At 39.8% G+C, this 19471-nt stretch overlaps 2 protein-coding genes across 2 annotated transcripts; both read left to right on the top strand.

Moving 5' to 3' along the window:
- The first annotated feature begins 2192 nt into the window (after nt 1-2192).
- On the top strand, nt 2193-12303 carry LOC125721169 (visual pigment-like receptor peropsin). The gene is made up of 7 exons (XM_048997210.1): nt 2193-2267; nt 4070-4260; nt 4746-4845; nt 7524-7677; nt 8322-8490; nt 11789-11967; nt 12168-12303. Exons 1-7 carry the CDS (start codon nt 2228-2230, stop codon nt 12271-12273), a joined length of 939 nt encoding a protein of 312 aa, XP_048853167.1. The 5' UTR covers nt 2193-2227; the 3' UTR covers nt 12274-12303.
- Nucleotides 12304-16477: 4174 nt separating this feature from the next.
- On the top strand, nt 16478-18559 carry LOC125721086 (inactive L-threonine 3-dehydrogenase, mitochondrial-like). Its single transcript, XM_048997021.1, has 4 exons — nt 16478-16512; nt 17897-17957; nt 18034-18217; nt 18369-18559. Exons 1-4 carry the CDS (start codon nt 16478-16480, stop codon nt 18557-18559), a joined length of 471 nt encoding a protein of 156 aa, XP_048852978.1.
- Nucleotides 18560-19471: the final 912 nt, after the last annotated feature.

Raw genomic sequence — 19471 nt, 5'->3', positions numbered from 1 at the left:
GTATGGTGGCCTAAGTGGATTGTGCCACCATTGCCTCCAGGTTGGGGGTCTGATTGCAGACCCCGCATGTCTGTGCCCTTTGCACACTCCCCTTGTGTCTGCATGGGGTCCCTGTAGGCATGTAACGATTCACCCAACTTATAATTCAGTTCCCACGGTTTTTTTGGGAAAAAGAAAAAATGGATATTATTCACATTCTTAAGTTAAATATTCCTTTTGTGAAATTAATACTAAATATATATACACTTTTGTTCAGTTTTTTAATAACCAACAGCAATGATTTACAAACTTTTTAAAGGTTGGTATAAAATAGACTCAATATTCCTTTAATTAAAAATTAAAGTTCTTCACAAATAGGCCTTTTCTTCACTGTTCATGAACATTTATGATGCTTGTGGTCAGGCTTAAACATAAACCAATAATCTTACCGCTATCTTCCATGGTGTTAAATGTGCCAGTTGTATCACTTGGTTGCTGGTGAGACAGGCCAAGTCATTGCACCATCTGCTGTCTAAACAGTGCAATTGCAACTAGGAAAAACTTGGATATGCAGTCTAATCGTAATCAGTCATTCATATCAAATCGCCCAGTTTGAGAAAAAAATTCCCGGGTCACCCTCACGGATTGCTCTGAAAAAAAAATATTCAGGCACTCCTTTACTAAACATGGAGAAATCCCAAATATTAGGTCGGTATCTACTAGTTTTTAAGCTACAGCCCTTGGAAATTTTAATTAATTTCATGTATTTTGCCAAATAATTGTTCTGTCCAATTTGCAACATTCATAGCTCCATTGATACAACATGTACAGCTCTGAAAGTTTTTGACTAAGGTGACTAACTGTTTTGTAGCTTTCAAAAACGAAATCAGGTCTCTGCTGTCAGTACTCTGGGTAATTTGATAAGCTATGACCCTTCTGCTTTTCTGCATGACCAGGGCTGATGTCTGACTTGGTGCTCGGGGTCATAAAGGGTGACCTGGATGGCATCAGGCCTTCATTTATGGATTTCCCCGTGAAGCAGGTTTGGGGAAAAATTCTAAAGAAACATCAAGGAATGCAAATTAAAGCAATTAACCGGAATTCAGTAAAGGTCTGTTTAGAACATGAAGTATATGGTTTGTGATAAGGAATGGGAATCAGAGACAAAAAAACTGAAAAATGTGTTTTTAACTTTCATGTACAACTTGGTTCTGCTCTAACTATCCAGTTTCTTAACATCGGTGAGCCATAGCACAGCGGTTGAGGTACAGATTCTTGTGTGATACAAAAAACAAAAAAATACATTAAATAAACGATGGTTATAGCATTTGTTTTATGTCACTCCTTTGTTTTTGTCAATACAGCATCAAAATTTCAAACAAATAGAAATTATGGGGTGTATTTCCCTATTAAAGTGCTTGCTGGATCACATAACTGGGATGAGACAGGAAAATCTCTGGTTTTCATCAGAGTAGGGGCTTGTAATCAATATCCATCAGTATTCTGTCAGCTTGTAGGCTTAATATAGCAGCGTCCTAAAATCGGAACGTAAGAAACGTGCAACGCAAAAAACTAGCAGCTCTGAGTGAAGGAAGAGATGTTTGTAGCATATTCTTAATATGTTTTTTAAGTAATTTGGGCTTTATTAGTAAGGCCATTTGATGGCATTTTCTTTGCAGGCTCCTTTCAAGACATTCTTTCCCAGAATTCCATTTCCTTGCATAAACAGGGATAAAGAACAATGACAAACCTCTGTGGGAAAGCGCAGATTCCAGGCGCTGGAGGGGATGGGAAGGTGCAGGGGGAGCACTGTGCCCTGACAGAGAGGGATCTCCTCAGCCCTTTTTTGAGGGAACACATTCGCTCAGGGCAGCAAGCAGCAGCTGTACTTCCTGCGTTCATGTGACAAATAATCTCCTCTGATCCTTCCCAGGGACTCGGGGAACAGGCGTCCCCTTTTGTCAAGGATTGTGGAGGGAAAAAGGCAGAAAAAGACTAATCCTTCATTCAAACACCAGCCCCCTATCCTCCAAAAAAAAAGAAATAAGCTGCCAGCCCTTTAAATCTTTCTGAACAGAGAGCTTCACTGCAGGGTCGTCTCGCATGGACTGTTGCTGGGAGTATTACAGGGACCAAGGCAGGAACCTCCTCCCATTACTTCAGTCCAGGTCATCTGGGAGAAAGGAGGGAGATGTCTAACCACACAGGAGATGGAGACGTAGGCGAGGGACACTCTGCATTTTCTCAGATGGAGCACAACATTGTGGCTGGATACTTAATCATGGCAGGTAAAGTCGCTGTGTTTGTTATGGTGACGCATTAAAAGGAGCATCCAGAGCACTGGAAACATAAATATCCTGTTTCTGGGTAGGCAACTATAGGTAGGTGGCTACATGTCTGATATGCTGTGGAGGTTCAAACCCTTTATTTTCCTTATGAGGTGAGGTTAGCTGGGCTGGATCTGTTTAGCCTTGAGCAAAGGAGACTGAGGGGGGACATGATCCAGGTATATAAGATTCTAACAGGTCTGGATGCTGTTCAGCCAAATGGCTATTTCAGTATTAGTTTAAATACTCGTGGCCATACAGTCGGTGGAGAATTAGTGGGAGAACATTTTAAAATGAATTTATAGAAGCACTTCTTTACATAGCGTTTAGTTAGAGTATGGCATAGTATTCTTGTTAGTGTAGCGCAAGCTAAAACACTGGGTTCCTTTAAATCAGAGCTAAATAAGATTTTAACAAATCTGAGCTATTAGTTAAGTTCTCCCCAAACGTGCTTAATGGGCCGAATGGCCTCCTCTCATTTGTAAATTTCTTATGTTTCTATGTGGTTGTGTAACTACTGCTGGATTTGCTGTTCCAACTTAAAAAGGTGCGGATTTTTAATGAGTCATAATTGAAGACATTAAATTACGAGTGTCAGCTTGTATCAGGTATCATGAAAGCGGAAAGTTGTTCAGCAAGTCCAGAGGTGCTACCATTTTGATGTAGCTTGAAACCCTAAATTTATATCGTGTGATTCTCAATCTTAAATGATCCCTTTAAAGTCTCTGTAGAGATTTGTAGTGCTTTTTAAAATTAATTATAATTAATTAATTATAAACTTAAATACGCTTTCAAAACTGAAAGTTTCCTACTGGAAGACCAGTCTCTTTGGAAACCTTACAGAGAAGAATGAAATCAATTAGTGTGTATAAGCTTGTTTTTTTCATGTTGCATGTGTTTGCAAAAGACCTACACGTCCTGTCTGTAGTGCGATGTAATCTCCGTCTTTACATCTTTTCGATATTACCAGTTAACAGCTTATCTTCTTAGCATATTTCATGTTATTTTAAAAAATTCTAAATCGTATGTGTCCTTAAGAGGTGAAGTGGGCTATCCCACAAAAACTTTTTTTTTTCCAAAAGTTTTGAGAAAATGAGCTCCAAAGTTGAAATTTTGTCAAAAAATCTGTGTGCCTATAGCCTACAACTGATATATATCATAGGTAGCACAGAGGTATGACTTAGATAATAACAACTTATCCAATTGAAAATATTCTATAAAAAGGGGGCAGGGGTCAGAAATGTGGGATAGCCCACCTTACCTCTCAAGGGCACATATGATAGCAGGATCAATAATCTGCAGCTCCATAACAAAATAAGATAATTAAAAATGTGATTTAAAAAGGCTTTATGTCAAACCTGCATATGCAGTTCTTCCAAAACTCAAAACACTTTCACAAGAGAACTAATCAGTGTCATGGCTACAAAGGATGCATTTGTGGTTTAAACTGCACTCTTCTGACCAGGATTCAGAGCCGATTAAGGTGCTGGATTCGCTACAATGATGCTTTTGTTCTGGAACATGGAAGCTTATAAATTCACATCCTCAGACCGTGCACTGGAGCTTTTAAAAGTTCTTTATTCAATTGAAAATTACCACAAAAAGATCTATTTAATACCGCAATATTATATACAATATTTCTACAATAATGACAGAAACCTTTTTATTTGGAGAAACATATTCCGAGTAAGAAAAAACACAGTATATGTGTATTAATATATATTTAGATTAATACACAGTAATGTTTTACCCCTCTCTTGCAGGGGTAATCAGCATTGCAAGCAACATTGTGGTCCTACTCATGTTTGTCAAGTTCAAGGAGCTGCGCAATGCGACGAACACCATCATCATCAACCTGGCCTTCACTGACATCGGCGTTGCTGCCATTGGCTACCCCATGTCCGCTGCTTCAGACCTCCACGGCAGCTGGAAGTTCGGTTTCACTGGCTGCCAGGTGTTCCAGCTGTATAGATAGCTGTATAGCCATACCTATTCGTACGGTCAGAAATCTAGATTGCAGAACCTGTCTTGGCTGAAGAATCCCAGATATGGGCTGCTATGGGCTGTGAATGACAAAATTGGGATTTTTTAGCAAAATGAAACTATCTTGTATTTATTGTAAAACTTTCTTTATGTGATGATGGAATGGTGCTGCAGTGGTTAGCACTGTTGCCTCACACCTCTAGGACCCGGGTTTGAGTCTCCGCCTGGGTTACATGTGTGTGGAGTTTGCATGTTCTCCCCAGTAAATTATTTTTATTTGTATTATTTTTTTAATTAATGCTTTAGAATGCAGACCTTGTAATGATTAGTAGTTTACCCAGTTGCTCTTTTGCTGTCCTTGGATGGCATCATCGATGATTGTAGCCATCGTGTTACGTTGAAGGCAGTAGTGCGTGGCACTTCCCTCTTACCAGCTGATGAACGTTGCCACCACAGGTCTACGCAGCTTTGAACATCTTCTTTGGTATGGCCAGCATCGGACTCCTCACAGTGGTGGCCATCGACCGATATCTCACCATCTGCAGAGCAGATATAGGTACTCAAATGCTCTCCCACACGCCACATGCCAGAAGAAAGACCAGACACATTAAGCAGTACGTTTCCTTTGAAGTATGTAACTATCAGTTGATCTTTATTAATTACAATAAATTACATTAGATTAAAATACAGCAGTTTCTATTTGCACTGAAGTGTCAATAGACAATGATATTATTATTATTATTATGCCTTTTATGTTTGTTTGACAGTGTTGATATTTTTCCTGGAGCCAGGGGGCACAAACTTTGGAGGATTGGTGTAAATAGCCAAACAGACGGGCAGTTGCTGTTTGCAGCCAGTTTTTATGTATAGCTCTAGAAAAAATTAAGAGACCACACTATATTTTTTTTAAGATTTGCATTTTTAACTCCTGATTTAGTCCCGGTTCTGATGGCTGCACCATCAGGCAGGTTGTTTCCAGGCTCAGAGTTTCTAAGGCAGCAGCACTCAAGAACAAGGTGAAGCAGGAGACACTGACAGTAACCAGAAACCAGCCAGGTAGAGGGCAGAGGCAACTTTCTAATGCCAGAGACGACTGTCAGCTTATCCGGCAGTGTCTCATAAATCAGAGGATGACCTCAATTGACTTTCAAAAAGAATGGGAAACATTAAGTGGCGTGTAATGCACTGCTAGGACAGTTCATAACTGGACTGAAGGCCCATAAAGCACGGAAGAAGCCCTTCATCAATGCTGAGAAGGGCTGAGGACTCTATTTTGACAATCTAAATGCAAAGTGTAAAGTGCAAAGCGTAACTAACATTTATGGGCGTGTCCAATTCCATTTCGCTATTTTTAAAGCGCAAGGTTGTCCTGAACTCTCTTCATTTTTCAGAGGTGTGTTTTGGGTATAACATGCAATCAACCAATCAGAATGGTGCATCACCTCAACTTTAAAAGGCAGTGGCGCATCATCTACAGCGGATTGCTATTACAGCGGCGCATTTGCCTAGCAACCCAGATTGCGTTTCACCCGAGGAAATGCATTTGCTGGTGCATGAAGTGAAAATAAACAAGCATGCCTTCTCCAGGAGCACCACTGCTCCACCTAAGGCTTTTAAGGTGAAGCAGGTGTGGGATGAGGGGGCAGCGAGTGTGTCCTTGTTTTCTGGCATCATTGAAAGCGGTATAATGATGTCAAAAGGCGGGGAAAACAGAAGCTCGCTGCTGAATGAGCACAGCAGCTGGGAACAGGGACTTAATTATCCCTGTGTGTTTTTTTATTTTAATTTTTGGTCTGCAGTTCGCAAAATATAAATAAAAGTGCAATCTTCATTCAAACAAAACACAACCTGACAGGTGTTTTAAAATGTTCAAATAGAAGGCAATAGGACTGTTATTTCTCTACTCTCACAATTTAGATTCCTTACCAGGCTACGGACATTCAGCTCTTCTGCCAGCTGACCCCTCCTTGCCCGCACTGCTGTCAGTGTACTCCCCTTTGTTGGCATCAGCACATGCAGTTCAGCATCACACCTACTAAAGTCCTCTAATGTGTCCTCATTTATGTCCAAACAAACATCCATCATGCATGGCAATGTTACGCAACGTACAACATGCCAGAAAGAATGCTGTGACATTCTGAGGGTTTTATTGTAATGTTCCACCTGACTTACCTAAATACAGTGGTAACCGCTTGTAGTGATCATATCTGTCTGGGTGAAATTGATTGATATATATATATATATATATATATATATATATATATATATATATATATATATATATATATATATATCAGTATGATCATTATAACCAGTTTTATAGTCTCAGGCAAATCACCATCTAATTTACATTCATATATTTATTACATGAATATACGATAATAAAACAGAATGTCACTACTTACTAAATTTTATTATATTTATTTTCAAAATACAATACAGCTGTTTCCAATGCCTTTAAAATTACAGTACTGCATAAAGTAAATTACTTAACAGTGTATAATTCAAATACGGTATAATACAATACAGTATTGTACGTAAAATATAGGTTATTCTAGTTCCTCAGCTGCTTCTCGTTGGCTTGTTTCCGGCAGTTTATCATGAGCTTTAATGTGTCTATATTTTTCATTGAGAGAAAATTACTTTCTTTATCCCGTCATGTTGTCTATGCATGCAGCATTAGCCTCAGGTAGCTAGCCAGATTAGATGGGTTAGTAACTCAAGAGCATAAATTACTACAAGAGCATATTTTTTTCTTTGATAACATCTATGGGGCTCCGTATGTGCACATGGCGTGAAAATGAGTAATGTACTGGTACAAAACCAGCAAAACCACTTTGCATCGTTCTTTGCACCAGTGGAAAATAGGGCCCTGAAAGTTTTGCTGTGGACTCTTAATTTATTTCAGAGTTGTATATTTAGACGACCGATGATTTGCATCCTAGAATATATTGAATATCGACTTATACATTTTATGTTAACTTTGGGAAGTAGAGCGATTGAAGCACCAAGATAGCTACATAAAAAAAATGAAATAAGGATTACAGTGAAATATGTAAATGAAGGAAACACCAGGGCATCACATAGTGACTGTCACCTTTGTTAACTTTTACCTTTTCTTAATTGACCAGCTCATACCCTCATAGATTATTTGAACTGTACCCTAAATAGGTATTCTGTGCATTTGATGATGGCAAATTATTGCATCTCATGTTTGCTACTTTCTCCCTAAAGGACAGAAGATGAACACATGCTCCTATACCTTAATGATTCTAGCTGCCTGGACCAACGCCCTCTTCTGGGCCTCCATGCCCGTGGTGGGCTGGGCGAGCTACGCCCCAGATCCCACCGGGGCCACCTGCACCATCAACTGGAGGAACAATGACTCGTGAGTGTTTGTCACCCTATACCAACATTCTCCACCCTGCTGTTCAAACTAAAATAAACACTGTAGGCTGCGCAGCCTGTTATTTCATGTACCACAAGAAAAGGTAGGTAAGCGTATAGGACTTTTATTTTGGTACGTACCATTACTGAAAATGAACTTTTCAAGTATTCTCTTGGTATGATTCATTATTAAAATAGCTATATCATAAGCCAAATTAAGCGCTGTGCATTCCAAGAGTCAAGTCAGATGCTTTTGTTTTACTCAACAAAATTATGGGTGTAATGTGTAAGAAATTCACTGTGTTTTCTGTCACAGTTCCTTTACAGTTAATGTCCCCTGTAACAATGCATTAAGTATTAACAACGACAAAGTGTCATTCACTTAGGTTGTTTATTACATGATGCACAGTGTTACATTTTCTTCATTAAAAAGTGCAACTTCTGAATTTTGTAATACCCACCACAATATGTAATAATTTATTACGACACTTGGAAACTCATATTGCATTCAAGCTGTCTATTACAAATTGCGGCAGATTATAACATGCAGGTGCTGTTACATAATGAAGTGAAAATTTGTTACATTTTGTTGAGTTGTTTCATAATGCAGTATTATTACATATTGTGCTTATACTCCCTTTGCAGGTCTTTTGTTTCCTACACCATGGCTGTAGTACTTGTGAATTTCCTCATTCCCCTGTTGGCCATGTTATACTGTTACTACAATGTTTCTGTATCCATGAAGCGATACATTTCCAGCAACCACTTGGATGTCACCAACCTTGACTGGTCTGACCAGGTAGACGTCACCAAGGTAAGTCAGCATCAGCAGTGCCCATTCGTCTCAAAATATCCTTTTACTCAGATGACATATCTGAAAATTCACCATATTATCCACCTTTCCATCTTCCAATTACAGTATAACCTTGGAACTCCTCTTAATTCAACCAACTCAGACATTGAATGGGCATAAATCTTGGAACTTGACCGTTCCTGCTAAAACTTGTATGAGTCGAGACACGTTCAACTCTACCAATACGGACCTCGAACGGGTCTGTCGAGATAAATTTAACCGGAAACTCAGAACACGACAAAACAAAACTTGTATCAGTAGAGAAGCGTCTCTGATGGGCTGAGACAAAGTCAAACGGTCCTACTGGGATGCTGATGCCCATTAATTGCTGTCAGTCTCACTGTACTGTACCTCTTGACCGAGTTCAACATGTGAAAGCTGTGTTCCTCGGTTTGATGTGAATATTTTTTGTGCTTTACCTACAGTGCATTTAGGGATAAAGTAATCATGCCCCCTATGAAAGTGAACAGCAATCAGTAAACCAAAGAGGAAAGCAGTAGGAGTGACTGTAGAACTTAAAAAGGAAATGATAGTGAGACTTGAAGGTGGTGCATGTACAGTGTGTCTGCTCTTGTTTCAGAGTGTGCGATTGTCATTTATTTAATCTTTAATGTTTTTGTATGTGCGTTTTTTCATGTGCTTATTCGTTTTATATTGATGGTTAATGCTTTTTATAATTAGTTAGGTAGGCAGTTAGTAGGTAGTTTTGATAGGCAATCATTTTGGGGTCTAAAATGGATTAAATTCATTTGCATTATTTTTATTGGGAAATTCCACTTGGAACTCAACCAAATGCCAACGCAGCCAGCCTTCTGAAACGAATTAAGTCTGTCTTTGTACCACTGTGCTTATCTGAGTCACGGTTTTGGAGACCTGGAACTTGGGGCAAAACAGCATATTGCACAAGACAGTGCTACAAGCTGGATGGCCATCCATCCATCCATTTTCCAAACTGCTTATCCTACTGGGTCGCGGGGGGTCCGGAGCCTATCCCGGAAGCAATGGGCACGAGGCAGGGAACAACCCAGGATGGGGGGCCAGCCCATCGCAGGGCACACTCACACATCATTCACATTCCTACAGGCAATTTAGCAAGTCCAGTTAGCCTCAGCATGTCTTTGGACTGTAGGGGGAAACCAGAGTACCCGGAAGAAACCCCACCACGACATGGGGAGAACATGCAAACCCCGCACACATGTGACCTAGGCGGAGACTCGAACCCGGGTCCCAGAGGTGTGAGGCAACAGTGCTAACCACTGCACCACAATGCTGCCCCCAAGATGGATGTGAGGCACATTATTATACCGCTTTAAAGATCAAATTTATAATAGAGATGTTTTCAAAACAAATGGTTCTTATCTGGGGAAATTGGATGGATGGATGGATGGATGGATGGATGGATGGATGGATGGATGGATGGATGGTTCTTATCTGGTTCATGATATAAGTCAAAACTCTCCATCATAATTCACTTGTACACAAAACAAGTGTCTTAGAACTTCCAAGTTTGGTATGACACTGAAGGTTAGGCCTCTCTGCCTAGCTGAAGGTTTCTGGTACAAATCTTGTGACTAGTTCACAAACCAGTTTCTCAAACCAGTCCACAGAGCCCCCCAGCCAGTCCACATTGTTGTCATTATATTACTAAGTCTGACAGTAGAGTGTCTACAGCCAAGCTACTATTTTAATATACTAATTAGTTATACCACAAGCTACAGAGAAAAACTAGATAAGTGCATCAAAGCTATTTCATCCGGTAATACTTAATATTGGTGCTGTAGGATGCTCTTAAATGAACTTAACTAAAAAATATGAAACATGATGTTAAAAGTTCAAATGAACCTATATTTTTTAACAATATAATATCAAATCACAATAAGGTTTCAAAAATGTTTTTTTATTTAGTGTAAACCAAGAGTACTTCAGAATTACTGTGTGAAAATTAGAAGTGTTACAAAAAAAAAGAGATTTTAAAAATCTGTCCAAGAACCAGAGTGTCCATGTGCATTTTAATGAAAGTGTCTAAAACATTGTTTGCCGTGAAATATTTTTCAAGCCTTTAACATCCATCCCCTGCGATGTCCTGGCCCCCCATCCTGGGTTGTTCCCTGCCTCATGCCCATTGCTTCTGGGATAGGCTCTGGACACCCCCGACACAGTAGGATAAGCGGTTTGGATAATGGATGGATGGATAGATAACATCTATCCCCAAGTATTCAAGCAAAGAACACCAATCAAAAACACCTGGTAGCTGAAAAGTCTTTGTAAATAGAGGAAAAATAATGCAGGTCATTATTGAAGTATTGATACAAATTATAAAAAAGAAATTTACTTATGACCTCGATCTGTTGACCCTTTATTGTACATGCAAATATTATCATATGTATAGTGTACTCTATAATAAAATTATATCATCTTTAAGCCATATTGTTTAGTGTTTTTAACCTTTTTCTCACCATTTTCTTAGTTCATTATTGTTAAAACCTTTTTATCACCATTTTATACTGCTGAAACACAAATGTATGCTCTACTGTGACCACTGCAAACAGTCGCCTGAACACGAGATGAATGAATGAATGAGCGTCTTATGGGGATGCTTGCGGAAAATGTCATACAGTCATGTGGGGCAACTCTCTCGCTGCCAGAAGCGCTGTAGTCGTGGCCACATATTTGTGGTCTCAGAACAGTCGAAAAGTCAATCGATCATGTCGCAAAGGTCGCAAGTCGACGATGTAGTATTTTTTAACGATGTAGCGTTTTACCATGGTTCATCGCTATTTGTAAAAAAAAAGTTAGCTACTTGGAAAAGCTATTTTTGAAATAGCTGTGCTACTGAAAAAAGTTAGTAGCGTCGCTAATGTTAGTTAGCTGCTTCCCAAGATTGGTACTTACATATGGTAATTGAGAAATTACGTATAGTAATACATTGCCAACATTAGAAACAGTATCAATAAAGTACATTGTTCATCATTATACAGTACTGAACCTTCTGAAATGAAAGAGATTCTCAAGAGATGATAGAGCAATGAGAAAATTTAATTTTCTCGGACCATGGTAAACTGCGAATACAGGGGGTTTGCTGTATTAGCAAAGTTTCCAGTCTGTTGAGAGTAACTTTCTTTCAATTTGTAATTTGAATGAGAGTTTAAATGGACAATAAATGCCACACAATCAAGCTTAATGAGGCTGTTTCTTAATTATCCTACTTGACGGAGAAACCCAGTATACTGTCCCATTTACTCTCTATTGCTATCATCAGATGTCCATAGTGATGATTCTGATGTTTCTTGTGGCCTGGTCGCCATACGCCATCGTGTGCCTTTGGGCATCCTTCGGCGACCCCAGAACAATACCCGCTACCATGGCGATCATCGCACCTCTTTTTGCCAAATCATCAACCTTCTATAACCCTTGCATATATGTGATTGCCAACAAAAAGTAAGTCCTGCTTATTCCCTTTCTCTGAACATGAGCTATAACTAGCCAGAACAATGTGATGCAAAACACTCATATATGCAATGATGTGACAAAGATTCATTATTTTACTTACATACTGTATCTTGTATTGTTCCATTCACAGATGGAACAGGCCTCATTCTGGCACTGATTGAGCTACTTTAATGTTCTGAGTTTTTCAGGTTCAGAAGGGCCATTGCCGGGATGCTACTTTGTCAGACACGACAGCAGATCACCATCAACCACCATATTTCCATGACCATCTCCCAGCTGCCCCTTGCACAGTAAGGCCTGAGACCCCCTGGGAGATGGAGCTGGCCTGGTAGGAAGTCGGAGAGATGACCTTCTGGAGGTGGTGAATCTCACTTTGTCATGAAGGTGGTAGCTTGTATAAAACAGGTCTCTCTGATTTAAAACGAATAAAGCAAGATGAAATTAATGTCAGACACTGATGGCAGTTAAATTGATGGCAAACCAAATCTCAACAAAACAAAGGTCAACCATAATTAAAAAGTAATCTGATCCAACAAAATATAAAGTATTTGCTCTGTTCTGTCGGCTCTCTTTTACAGAGTGAATAACCATGTCCTGTTCAGTGTCATAATTCAGGCATTATAATATGACAGAACATACAAACAAGGTTGGACTGTGCTCTCTAGATCAGTGTTTATGTTCTGTCATTTTTGTAGGGTATAATATACTTTGTTTTGGCAGTATGCTATATTCCAAAACTGTAGAAAATGTTAAGTATATTAACAATCGAACAGTCCATTAAAATCAAATGTACTACTAATTTGATTCATCGGTAGTTTACATGTCACTGACCATTAACTTCATTAGATACTTTTCTATGAATGACTCACTGTGTCTAAGCTTCAAACAGAGATGGTTACAAGTATTAAAGGGCTACAGGATGAGAGTACTGTTGACAGCACCAACCAACCAGTTCAGTACCCTGTGACTGTGACTCTATACTCAACTAGTTGGTTGAAACAAAATCTTGGTCTGGATTTGTACCCTTTGGACCTGAAATCTCTACCTCTGAGTCATCATGAACTGAGAAGCGTAAATATGTACATGTAAAGGAATGCCTCCTTGGAGACAAGGAAAAACAATGAACAATGCATGAAAACTCAACTTACTTTTTTCTCCTGAGCTTCCATATCGAAGATATCACTGTGCTTCATTCCTCATTTGATTCTCTTCTGGGGGGCTTGAGAATTGCCAGTTTTCCTGCACATGAGTGAACTGGAAGGGGCCTGAAGGAGGTGTTTGCAGCTGCTCACTGCTCATTACTACAGCCATGGTGTGGCAAATGAAGGACTTGTGGAGGGGGCTTGTAGCATGAAGGAAAGCACAGTGAATTTACACATTATGTCTGTCATTGTATTGAGTAAAACAGAGTAAAACATAGTCCATAAAGATGCTCTTAATGTTTTTTTATTTTTCTTGAAATACAGACTGCTGAATATAAACGATGATACTGCTATATACGGCTCTGGAAAAAATTAAGAGACCACAGGAAATTTTTCAGTTTCACTCATTTCTCAATGTATAAGTGTGCGCCTGTGTAAAATATTTTTTTAGTTTTTAATTTTGCATACTGCGGCCTGGCTCTTCCCTGCCTCTCATTGATGAAGGGCTTCTTCCTGGCTTTATGGCTCTTCAGTCTTGCTTCTAGGGATGTGTTGTAATTGGGGAAGACGGTGGTGCAGGAGGTAGTGCTATTGTTCGGTAACTGGAGGGTTACAGGTTCGAGCCTTCTTCCTCCTGACTCCACCAAGGTGTTCTTGAGCAAGACACTGAAACCAAAATTCTTATTTTATAAATGCAGCCCATTTACCATTTATAAATTGTCCTATCAGTGCACTTCATAACACTTATCATTGCTGGATATGTTCCTGGTCATCTCTGGCATTAGAAAGTTGCTTCTGACCTCTACGTGGCTGGTTTTTGGTTATTGCCTCTGTCTCCTGCTTCACCTTGTTCTTTTACTGTTGTCTTATAAACTTTGAGCCTGGGAATAGCCTGCCTTGCAGTGTAGCCTTCTGCCAGCAGAACCAGGATTAAACCAGGATTTAAAACAGGTTTTTTTTCAGAGCTGTATATGTATATATACACTGCTCAAAAAAATTAAAGGAACACTTTGAAAACACATCAAATCTCAATGAGAAAATAAATCACAGGAGAGGATTATCAAACTTCTTGAAGAAGGTAAATCTTCACGGAATGTTGCAAAAGATGTTGGTTGTTCCCAGTCAGCTGTGTCTAAAATCTGGACGAAGTACAAATCAAATGGAAAGGTTGTAAAAGGGAAGCGTACTAGTAGACTAAGGAAGACATCAAATCGCTAAGACAGAAAACTTAAAGCAATATGCCTTGAAAACAGAAAATGCACAACAAAACAAATGAAGAACAAATGGGCAGAAAGTGGAGTCCATGTCTGCGACCGGACAGTAAGATATCGCCTAAAAGAAATGGGATTTACATACAGAAAAGCCAAACGAAAACCATCATTAACATCTAAACAGAAAAAAACAAGGTTTCAATGGGCTAAAGAAAGACAATCTTGGACTGCGGATGTCTGGATGAGAGTTATATTCAGTGATAAATCACGAATCTGCATTGGGCAGGGTGATGATGCTGGAACTTTTGTTTGGTGCCGTTCCAATGAAATTTATGAAGACAACTGCCTGAAGAAAACATGCAAATTTCCACAATCATTAATGATATGGGGTTGTATGTCAGGTAAAGGTATGGGAGACATGACAGTCATTACGTCTTCTATAAATGCACAAGTTTATGTTGAGATTTTGGACACTTTTCTTATTCCATCAATTGAAAGAATGTTTGGTGATGGTAGCATAATTTTTCAGGATGATAATGCATCGTGCCATAGGGAAAAATCTGTGAAAACATTCCTACAGGAAAGACATATAATGTCAATGGCATGGCCTGCAAATAGTCCGGACCTTAATCCAATGAAAATCTGTGGTGGAAATTAAAGAAAATGGTCCACGACAAGGCTCCAACCTGCAAAGCTGATCTGGCAACTGCAATAAGACAAAGCTGGAGACAGATTGATGAAGTATACTGTTTGTCATTAGTTAAATCCATGCCTCAGAGAATTCAAGCTGTTATAAAAGCCAGAGGTGGTGCAACAAAGTACTAGAAGTGGTTTTATTTGGTGATTCCATATAATTTTCCTCAGATTTGTGTGATTCCATATTTTTTTCCTCTGTTTGATCTTTAAAACAGCTGTCATTGACTATAGTTATTTTTCTTTGTTTTTTTTTTTTTAAATGTTTTATACAGCCAGAAGCTTGGATTGTTGAGTGAAAATAGTTTTGTGGCATGTATGCGCTTGTTTTTTTTTTCTACACACTTAAAGATTTGAATGAACATCTCATGAGAGGGGTGATTCCATACTTTTTGCCACGGGTTGTATTAAGACACGTTGGAATATGCTACCCGTAGGAGAAGATACATGGCGGTCTCTTAAAAATAAAACGTGATATATAACGAAATATTAACGTGTGAATTATTTCGGTGTTTAGGCGTGCATTTTTTGCGTCTGTAGGCGTTTGGGGTTGATGGCCTTCCTATCGAATACACTCACAAAGGCGTGAAAAACGCGCCAAAATAAGTTTAATAAGGCGCTTAAATCAACCGGTAAGTTGAGACGTTTAAGACAATTTTGGTTAAAAATTGATTGGTTAAAAGGCATAGCAATATAAAAACTGGCGAATTACAGTCAGATACCCACAAAGAAAAGCCCATCGCAGAGGTAAGAGCAGGTTACTCAAGAAAAATGTATTCGTGCTAAACACTCAGATACGATCTAGTGAAATCATTTATACACAAGGAAAATTGCACAATAAAGAAGAATGCGCTTACTTATTACTGTTTTTACTAGAATGCCATGTCAAGTCATGTTTAAATCGACCTTATTTGTCAGTTTCTTAAATTGTTATTAAATAAGTTATTAAATAAAACGTCGTTCGCAAAACATTTTTATGCGATTTCAAGTTGCTTAATTCGTTAAATTACGTTAACATTCTGGCGCGGTGGTTAGCGCTGGGCTCGATCCTAGGACCTTTCTGGGTGAAGCTCGGGCGCTCTCCCCGTGTTCGCGTGGGTTTTCCCCCGGGGACTCTGGTTTCCTTCCACAGTACTAAAGCGTGCTAACTGGCCTGTTTAAATCGGCCCTGAGTGTTGGTTTCCTGGCCGCTCCCGGGATAGGCTCCGTGACCCCAGTGGGGACTAAGCGGTTTGGATAATGGATGGAATATTAACGTTCTGTTAATTAGATTAACTTCCGACTGCTGCGTCTGTTAAGATGTGAACTTGTGGGGGAAAAAACTGCAGAACTAATAAGGATATGAAATGTAACTGATAATGCAGAAGTTGCTGCATGTGATACTCGGGGATTGTGAAATGGAATGGTTCCACCCTTAATTCCCCCTTACCTTTCTTACTTAGGTTGAAGAAGATGGTTTTTGTCAGAACCCTGAGCAAGGTGACTAGGTAGGTCCTCCATGACCCAGGATGCGGCAGTCAGCCCATGTCCATCGCTGTCTGCACCATCAGCATCCTTCCAGCTAGTGCATTTTATTGCTTTCTTGGGGGAACTTACTGACTTGCTCGATGACTTTTAAAATTGACTAAGGATCCAAAGCACGTAGTGCTATGGACCATTATTGTTTTTGTAAGGATTTTTCTCTTTCATTATTTTTGTTCACAAAAATGAAATGGGCAGCCTAAACTGTAAGACCTAGACTGACCTGACTTGGAACAAAAATGTCAGTTCCTTCCCACTACTCACACCATTCGACCCAAGTCAGTCCCCCCATGTTTCAGCCGATGTCTCCTGACCTGTTAGTCCTAGAGTTGAAATTCCTTTTTCTGCAGATATAGACAGCCATGCCCTACCAGCCTGCCAATAACAATATTAAGCCCCACCTACTTAGATTTTTTGCTTATTTGCATAATTTGCCAAACCTGCTGAGCTGATTTGGCCTGTTTTAAGCAGACTGCTATAACCTGACTATTACTTCGCCTACCTTAATAAAATTTGAAATCCTACCTCCCAGCACCATTCTCGGCACACCATACAAGGCAGGCCGCATTTCGTCAATAGGGTGCACTACAACTACCTACTGCCAGTATCTCCTTGGCCGATCCAAATGAAATTTGGCTGATGTTTACTATGACCAAGCATGAGGTCAGACACATACTATGGTAGTCATAAGTCATAAAATGCTGGCCAATGAAATTCAAGCATACATTTTTACAGGCTTAATAATCACCAATCCGAACCAAAACTGGATGATTCATTTATCTAGACACCCTGAGCCTGATGGGGGCGCTATAGCGACATCTTTTGCATTTCTGTCTATTTCTCCTGAACTGTGAAGCTTATACTTGAAATTTGTTGCCAGTCCAATTCAGTATGCTATGGGAAATCTGGAGCAGTCCCTCAACAGCAGTGTTGTTCTGAATATGCAACACAATCTAAGATCACACAGCCAGCATAAAAAAAGCTTAACCTGTAAGATCTAGACTTACCGCATTAGGTACAGTAGGAAGGTGCCTATTTCTACATACTACTCAGACCATCTGACCCAAACCAGACATTCATTTGTGCTCAGTTACTCCACCAGAGGGTTCTACATTCTGTCCTATATCTGCTGACCCGTGAAGCTTAGACTCAAAAATTTCCATCCTGTTGCAGAATTATTTAGTACTGTCTGACTTTTTACTGCACTGGCCATTAGTGACAGTCAGTACTCCATTTTCCAACATTACTGTTTTACTGATTCTATACCCTGGATGATTTTCTGATGCTTTAGACCCTTCAGTCATTGCCTGAAGTTACTAGTTGTGACTGAAGTTTGTCATCTTTTCCCAGGAAGAGATTTGGTAAAAACAATGTAATTCTGTCAGACATCAGGAATCCCCCAAGTCATAAGGTGAGTTTACCTTGTGCAAACTTTAAAGGTTGATTTATTTTTCATGCTCTATATTTCTTGAGCCAGTGGCTGAAAGTTGTTATTACAAATATCCCTTTTGTACACTGCAGGCCCCTTTGTTTACTCTGACATTTTGGATGACAAGAACCTGCGTGGGATTGTAGTGAACAACCAAATTACTTGGCTGGTCCACTATAGCGCCCTCCTCAGTGCTGTTGGAGAGGCCAATGTATCTTTGGCACGGGCTGTAAACATCACAGGTAAGGAGCGTTTCCCTGCTGTCCCTGTTCTGTTGGCTGAATGGCCTTTGTTCTCTGCAAGTATTTGGTCTGTAAATCAAGGAATGTGGACTGGAATTCCGACCGGAGCTGTGGAATCCTGCATTTTGACAAAGATGGCTTCCTCCCTCAGGTTTGCACAACATCCTGGACATTGCGGTAGAACACAGCCTGCGCCTCTTTGTCCCCAGCACCATCGGTGCATTCGGGCCCACCTCCCCCCGGAACCCCACCCCTGACCTGTGCGTGCAGCGCCCCCGAACCATCTACGGAGTCTCCAAAGTCCATGCAGAGCTCATGGGAGAGGTAAAGGCCATTATCTAAATAACAAATACATCTTTATTCATTTGCCAGAAAATCCAATTATTTACAATATCATTCTGTATTTTTTTCAGCCATCCCTTAAACCTGATGCTTCTTCACATTCCCTCCGTGTTCTTACGTTGCCCTTCTGGTCCTGCAATAGTCATATTAGATTCTTGTATTCTTAGAAGTTTTTGTGTAGCTCCTTCTCCAATCCTGCTTACACTTGTACCTGGGCATTCATGGGAAGCTCAGTCTAGCTGCACTTACACCCAGGGTTCGAATTACGGGGGAGCTAATGGGAGCTCGGCTCCCCTGAAAAGGATACGAACTTCCTTGAAATCTTCCCCTGCGACCTTTAGGGGGAGCTCTATAAAATTGTCCACTTGTGTGTTATAGGTTATATTTTATTTTCCGTACAATAAGTTTCCTGAAATAAAAATATACTATAAATATGTCGATGTCAATGCATTACGTTCCATTTTCCAAACATCGGTCTGGAGCCACTAATTAACAGTATTCTCTGTCTATTCTTGTTGTGGCCATCCATGCGTGGCGGCGCTGCTCTCCACTTGCTAGATTTACGTAGCCATTTAGTTTCCACAGTCTATGCGCAACGATCCTGCCAAAATTAAAAATAAAATGAAACAGTATTTTCATTTTCCACTTATGTATTAGTCATTTGTGAAAGATTAAAAAAAATAACTGGAAAAAAAATTTTCTCTGTTCATTTTCCAACTTGACATTTCACTTCCTGCTTTGAGTTTTCATTTTCAAGTTCCCAACCTCCAAAAATATGTTAATTGGAGCGGGGCAGTAGATGGAGTAATGGATCATTCCACATGGTTGCACGTGATGCCCGAACTATTGACAAAAACGTACGTGGCTAAAGTGGGCCTACTTATTTTCAGCTTAGCCTTTAGAAGCTTTCTG

Source organism: Brienomyrus brachyistius, unplaced genomic scaffold (assembly GCF_023856365.1).
Source record: "Brienomyrus brachyistius isolate T26 unplaced genomic scaffold, BBRACH_0.4 scaffold32, whole genome shotgun sequence".
NCBI classification, from domain to species: domain Eukaryota; kingdom Metazoa; phylum Chordata; class Actinopteri; order Osteoglossiformes; family Mormyridae; genus Brienomyrus; species Brienomyrus brachyistius.
The sequence above is the reverse complement of the archived record's forward strand: the minus strand, read 5'-3'. Positions and strand labels throughout refer to the sequence as shown.

Excerpts from the sequence above, each read along its gene's own strand:
- LOC125721169 (XM_048997210.1), top strand. The coding sequence starts at position 2,228 with ATGGAGCACAACATTGTGGCTGGATACTTAATCATGGCAG. Across the intron at positions 4,261-4,745 it reads TCGGTTTCACTGGCTGCCAG|GTCTACGCAGCTTTGAACAT; the intron begins GTGTTCCAGCTG and ends TTGCCACCACAG. Across the intron at positions 4,846-7,523 it reads CATCTGCAGAGCAGATATAG|GACAGAAGATGAACACATGC; the intron begins GTACTCAAATGC and ends TTCTCCCTAAAG.
- LOC125721086 (XM_048997021.1), top strand. The coding sequence starts at position 16,478 with ATGGTTTTTGTCAGAACCCTGAGCAAGGTGACTAG. Across the intron at positions 17,958-18,033 it reads GGAATCCCCCAAGTCATAAG|TTGTTATTACAAATATCCCT; the intron begins GTGAGTTTACCT and ends AGTGGCTGAAAG. Across the intron at positions 18,218-18,368 it reads ACGGGCTGTAAACATCACAG|GTTTGCACAACATCCTGGAC; the intron begins GTAAGGAGCGTT and ends TTCCTCCCTCAG.